The sequence below is a fragment of the Oreochromis niloticus genome, linkage group LG14, assembly GCF_001858045.2.
Source record: "Oreochromis niloticus isolate F11D_XX linkage group LG14, O_niloticus_UMD_NMBU, whole genome shotgun sequence".
Classification (NCBI taxonomy): domain Eukaryota; kingdom Metazoa; phylum Chordata; class Actinopteri; order Cichliformes; family Cichlidae; genus Oreochromis; species Oreochromis niloticus.
This window is the reverse complement of record NC_031979.2, coordinates 23,828,623-23,835,204: the sequence shown is the minus strand read 5'-3', so window position 1 is coordinate 23,835,204 and position 6,582 is coordinate 23,828,623. Positions and strand designations below refer to the sequence as shown.

The 6,582-nt window shown below is 40.2% G+C and overlaps 1 protein-coding gene across 5 annotated transcripts; it reads left to right on the top strand.

Moving 5' to 3' along the window:
- The first annotated feature begins 1,758 nt into the window (after positions 1-1,758).
- On the top strand, positions 1,759-5,976 carry sptssb (serine palmitoyltransferase, small subunit B). 5 transcript variants are annotated; one of them, XM_003454802.5, is made up of 3 exons: positions 1,759-2,297; positions 3,846-4,112; positions 4,181-5,976. In XM_003454802.5, exons 1-2 carry the CDS (start codon positions 2,155-2,157, stop codon positions 4,087-4,089), a joined length of 387 nt encoding a protein of 128 aa, XP_003454850.2. In that variant the 5' UTR covers positions 1,759-2,154; the 3' UTR covers positions 4,090-4,112; positions 4,181-5,976. The 5 variants fall into 5 exon arrangements, with proteins under 5 accessions (XP_003454850.2, XP_019200900.1, XP_005459384.1 ...); XM_019345355.2 differs by having other exon boundaries at positions 1,761-2,297; positions 4,695-5,976; XM_025898476.1 differs by adding an exon at positions 2,403-2,485 and having other exon boundaries at positions 1,770-2,297; positions 3,846-5,976.
- Positions 5,977-6,582: the final 606 nt, after the last annotated feature.

Sequence of the window (6,582 nt, the reverse complement as noted above, 5' to 3'; positions counted from 1 at the left end):
GCAGAAAGCTTAGCAAAGTCTGTTAATGGTGTAATTTGGCTACTGTGGGCAAAATGCAAATGCTGTCCAGCTGCAACACCTTCAGCCAGCGAGCGTACAGTCTTTGTGAGACGAGCTGATTTGAAAACGAAAGTGTAAAAATGTGCATTCTTCCCCTCTCTGTTTAAAGCCTGTCACACCAGCATGTGCTTTAAATGCAATACATGTAAGTCAGCACTTATTTGTGCCTTCACAGTTCATTCAAATCATGCTCTCAAGTCTATGCTTAACCCATCGTGCCACCGTGTTCCTCACAGTTCTTCACGAATGGTGCTCAACCTGAACTGCTCCAGAGAAAAATGATGTTCTTTTCAGATCTGAAGTGATGGGGAAACCATTTTGGACCATAATGGCACATGTATGACCTGCTCCTAGCTCCAGCTTGCTCAAAAGGTGCAAAAATGTAAAGATCCAATCTAATTTTGGATTTCATGACACATTAAAGGCGACTCTTTTACCAGAAATGCTCCTCAGAACAAGTTTTCTCACATGAACACTCAAATTTGAGGCTTTTGGACCAGTAAAAAAAGACTTTCACATTTTTGGATTATGTTGCTTGATATTCTGATAATATACAGGATAGTATAGCAATGTATTATAATAAATGTCAGGCTTGTGGTATTTCAAATGTAAATATATAAAAGTGGTGACAAAATCCTTAAATGTGAAAGTGAATCGGTTGTTTAGAAGCAATAAATGAAGAACTATAAAAACTTGGAATGTATTTAACAGGGAAGTTAATTAAATCTACTAAAACTGATTTCTTTTTTTTATGTGAATGGTTAAAGCAAACCATACTGGAACTGTGGTTAAACATGCCACCATGTTTGCTGGAACAGTTCAGCCCGCCAATAGCAAGCTTTATGTAATATAAAACACCAGAGGAATGTGTGTATCACAGGGTGTGTTAGTTTCACATTTTGACGAGGGGAGGGGAGGGGAGGGGGGCAGCTCTTGTTTTTCACAAACCTGAGCAGGTTGTTAACGGTAATCAGATCTACTTGGGAAAACGAATGAAGCGAATCCCGCCAGCTCTTTCGCTCTCTTTTGTGTGTTGGCCTGATTCACCTGTAGTTTCCCTGTTTACAGACTACAAAGTCCCTAAAGGCTAAAGACTGTGGATGTCCGATTTGAATAATGATTTCCCCAGTGCTTGTCGCAGGCAGCAGCAGCAGTCAGTGGTTTCACTGCTCTTACACCTCCTTTACAAACATGTGTCCGGTGTGAAGAAGCGCCTTCATGAGCTGTGCCTGACATTTCAGACCAGTATCCATCCTCCTGACGCTAACTGCGGGCTTGACGGTGCATCCATGCGTCACCGGTGCGCTGCGCTGCCCGTGTTTACACATCAATAATGCAGTATAAGAAGTGAGCTGGTCAGCAAAGCTCACAGTTAGGAGATAAGATTTCTCAACTGTATGTGTGCTTACAGAAAGACACCCTGCCCTGTGTGTGTGTGAGAGAGAGTTTCTTCCACAGGCGTGTCTGAGCGCCCTTGGTTGTCCCACAGCTGTATGCAGGCTATGAATCCAAGTCCAGAAGGAGATGTGAGGACTCCTGATTACATTTGTTTTCAAAACACTTTGGAGAATGTTTAAGGCTGCATTCCCAGACGATCCCAGAAACACTCAGTGTGAGTTGCAAAATATAATTAAAGAGGCATTAGGTGTTGTAGCCTGTTATTACTTCATCTAGTCTTATCACGGAGAAGGGGATGAAGAGGAGGAGGAGGCTGGTTTGGGAATGCTTTGTGAGCTGCATTCAGCTGAACGTGCTTCTTGCCGGTCAGTGTATGATCTCATGTCCCTTTAATATTTTTGTTTCCTCTAATGAAATGCAAACTACAGCATGCCGGGGTTGCGGTACACCAGTGTGGTCTCTGCTTTTTCCATTTTCCATCCTCCTCCTCCTGCTGCTCCTGCTGATGCTGCTGCTGCTGGTGCTTGCTTGCTTGCTTGCTGCTGGTGGTGGTGGTGCTTGATTGCTCGCTGCTGTCTACGTCAGAGGTGGCACTGCGGCGCAGTGTCGGGCTGCAGCAGCATGGTGGGACAGAGGCGATGCGACACCGACTGAACAAAGTTTAAAGATGCCGCACAAAGCAGCAGCACACCACACATGGCTGGAACAGAGGTTCGGCCCAGTCAACGCCTTCTCCCGTGCCTCTTATGCAAGGACTGTTTTCTTTTTCTCTGCGTAAACAAACATCGGCCTATGCATCGCAGCTCTCGGACACTCCACCTGCGTGATCTGCGAGCCAGGTGAGTCGTGAGTCTAAGCACGGGTAGTGGGTGTGGTGTCATGTGTGTACCACATATAGGCTGGTGGTAAACTGGTGAAGCAGCTTTTTGGTTTACACAAAGCAGCGGAGCAGCAGCAGCGGCAGCAGGGGGACTCCACTGGTCTCATAATCGCAGTATAACGAAGGAATCTCACGTCTGCTGCCGAGGTGAGTGATGGCACAGGCTGAAGTAATGGCTCAAGAGCTAATAAGCGCACACGCCTTCTAATATATAGTCTATACACATGTATTAAAATCTAAATTAAGTAATCATTGCTGTGGGTTGATAACTAACTCTAGTTGCACTTGTTTATGTCATTCGGGCACAATTTATAACTTTTGCGCAAATTCTTGCAGGTTTCTGGGTCAAACTTGGCATTTTAACCAAGGCACCATCCTAACAGTAATGAAAAAAGAAAGGTAACTATCACAGGACACTACCTCGTTGAGGCTTCAGGACAACAGTCCTGCAGTTATTAGACCGCTTTTTATAACAAGGAAGTTTATTTGATTGCACACGGTTGATGATAGCGGGTCTGTACTGAGAAGGAAACGTTGTTTTTCATATTCTAATAAATTGGAAGAGTGCACCTGCACTTGTAAAGCACCTGCTGGCCCCACCCCCTACCTGTCTAGAAGGATCTGTCACTGCCTGCCACCACTTCAGCGTATATCATTTATCATATTTGATAAGACGTATTTTGAGAACATCACGGTCTTGGTTTTAAATCTAAAAAGTTATTTTTGTCCATAAATTCAGCTCGTTGGTCTGTGATGCGGCTTCTTCTTCTGTGGTGGTTAAAAAACCTTTGGGGGTTTTGTTGGTGTTTTTGTTTTGTTTTTGTTTTTTATTACGTCTTAGAATTGTTTCTGTTTTTTTGTGAGTGAGCCATGTGTGAAAACGCGGACCGAGAAAATATTAATGACGACTGTTTAATGTCACGTGGATTAATTTTATTGGTGTTTCTCCACCCACAAGACTGATCCCTACAGGAGACTGAACCTCCGCTTGATTGCTCCCTCTGGGCACCTTTTGTCGGTTTTGAGGGCTGAAAGAGTGCTCCGAGCTCCCCTCAGTCTTCCTTATTAATAAACACAGTGCTACAAGGAGTCTTTATTATTATTATTATTATTATTATTGTTATTATTGTTATTATTATTATTATATTGTATTATTATTATTATTATTATTATTATTATTATTATTATTATTAAATATATATTATATTATTATTGTAATAAACCACATATCTATATGAATATATATAATTTTCACAGGTTTTTTTTAATAATCCAGGTGGTTTTACAGGCTTTAAAAAGCATGTTTTTCAAGTGTTACTACTTTATCCTTCTTATTATTTCGTAATTGTCAAAGATAAATGCAGTAGATGAATGTAAAGTATAAAAAATGTGTAGCTGTGTAACTGTAAAAGTTGCACCACCAATGCAAATAGTTTTCCAGCTTATGAGTACTTAATACATTTTCTGTTGAGCCTTGTATTTTTTTCTACTACTACTACTTCTGCAGGATGAACTTCAAGAACTTGAGGGAGTACCTGGCTTGGTTGTACTACCAATACCTGCTCATCACCGGCATCTATGTCCTGGAGCCGTGGGAAAAATCCATCTTCAACTCCATCCTCTTCTCAGCCATAGCCATGGTCGTCTACACCTCATACGTCTTTGTACCCATCCACGTGCGTCTGGCGCTGGAGTTTTTCTTAGGCATCTTTGGCGGCCAGCTGGAGAGCACCATGGCACTCATGACCTAAAAGAAACAAAACAAAACATGAAGGTAAAGAGACAGAAAATGTGGGGATGAGCATGAATCTGTAAATCATTTCTTATAACTCAACTCCTTAGATCCTAGAGCACCTTGGGCCCTCTTTTTACAACATGTTCGCCCTAAACCACGGCAATCAGCCACCTCCGCGAATCACGACTGAAAACATGAAGATCTTAATGGAACGATGTGGAAATCAGAGCCTTACTATCTTCTTTACACCCCAAACCCTCCAGCCTTACCCCATGGTATTAGACAGGCAGCAGAACAGTGCTTTCACACATGTCCTGTGAGATGTCTTATGATATGTTGTTTGTCCTTATTGATTTTTTGTTTGTTTTTGGGTTTTTGTTGTGTTTTTCACCATATGTCCTGTGTGAGTGCATACCACATATGTGTTTTGCATGATAGGGTCATATATGGGCAGTAGATTTGCATGCTCATCTCACTACGAAATACTACTAGACTTGTCTTTCTTTTATTGCCTTTTAAGGTCCAGACTTTAAAGTCACTATTTACAAAAAAGCGGAGTAATCGTTTTATAGTGTCTGAATCCAGTCTGTAAAATTTATGTCTCGCATTCTCAATTTACAGCTCACTACAGAGCAAACTGTCACGTTTCAAGTGTTACACAGTGAGAGGCGACTACATGAGTTCGAGATGATTTTAGACACAGCCCAAACTTCCTTCAGACCACAGAAAGCATTATATGTCAGGCTCTGTGGGACTTAATGCAACAGGTAAACTAAACTTGCAATGTAACATCAGTGACGTTTTCTTTGTAAGTGTGTATGTTTGTTTATCTGATGTATCTGTGATGCCATGTTATCTCGTACACCCACTGTGGGCAGTTAATCTGTGGTTTTGCATCAGAACCACTATCACGTTTTTTGGGGGGGGAGTGTTTGTTTGTTTTTAGTTGCCTTTATGAGCTGTAATACTGACTGGCAGGGCACATTACACATTTCACGTAGATGTCATTTAGCTGATCTTAAGAGAGAGGACTGATAAAAAGCCCAACCTATGCAATGAGTCTTAAAACGTTCGTGTTAAGACTCTGTTAAACAGATTTTCCCAGTCAGCGTGAGTAATATTAAACCAAAATAACAGAAGAGATACGTGCCAAGCCCTGCTTTATCTGTAGTTTATTAACTGTTGGCATTTCTGGTAGGTGTGCTCAGCTCTGAGCATGAGCAAATATTGATACAACACACCTTTGTGTTTTAGGCTTGGCTTTGGTAATAACGTAACTCTACTTCACAAACCCCTGAAATCAAAGAAGAACTGTTTGATGTTTCATGTAGAATGCAAAGATACTGTAGGCAAATTAACCCAAATGAAAAACAATGATATGGCTGACCACAGTCTTCCTTATCTATAGTTGATCTATAGATAGAAAGTGAGTTTTAGTGTGTCTGGTAGCTGCGATGAGCATTGTGCTTTGGATCATTTTTAGCTATTTGTGCTTTGGGTGAGGGGCTCGCCGGTTATAGTTTAAGCATAAGTTACAATGAGTTAATTTTATTTATATGGATTTATATATTTATATACACTGGTAAATGCTTGGCTGGTTACAATGTCAATTACCAAATGTTTGTGATTATTTATATCTGTGTTCTCTCGTGGCCATACTTTTGTTATTTGCTCTGTTTCTCTACCTTAAAGTGCTTTTTATATTGTTGTATCATCTCATTTCACTTTGGATAAACATTTGCTGAAGTCTCAGACGTTTCCGGCTCAGACAATGATGCATTCTCTGAAAAATCTTTTCTTTTTTTTTTCACTGTGCACAAAATGAATGTTTTATTTATACATGATGGTGACACATCGCTCCAGTAATCAGAAAATAAAAATGCATCTGAAGATTCTTGGACAACTCTTCTCATTCTGCGTGGTTATTTATACATGTTTATAGTTTTAAATGCAATTTGAATATTATGATCAGAAGTTTATGTACATTTATCAGCATGAATGTCGCTCATAATGAATTCTTTGAACAGTTCTTTTTCCAGAATAAAACGATTGTATAGCACACATCTTTAGTGACTTTAAAAAACAAGAATCCACACAGAGTCAAAAATATACATGCAGGCTCAAATATATACATATACTCAAATATAAATCTTTTACTAAGTGGCATTGAAGCTTCTATAATGTCTTTCAAATTGACAAAGTCAAGGCTTAATAACTTCTCCTTAGTGAAGGTAGGAAATTTTTAGGTTGTTCAGAAATGCTCTGAGTACTGAGGCTCAAGCCAGCCTTCACTAAAAACTGCTGGAAAACCAGCATCTCTGTCCACAGTGAACTGTTTTACACCGACGTGGACCGAGAGGGTGCCAACCAAGAAAGAAACCCCTGCTCCAAAATGAAAACCATTTATTTTGTCTTTTATTTATTTATTTATAAATAAATAAAACACCATAACGTTGTATAGAACTTTGCAGCTGCCCACATGGAAAAGCCAAAAGTCTTCTGAAGCAAA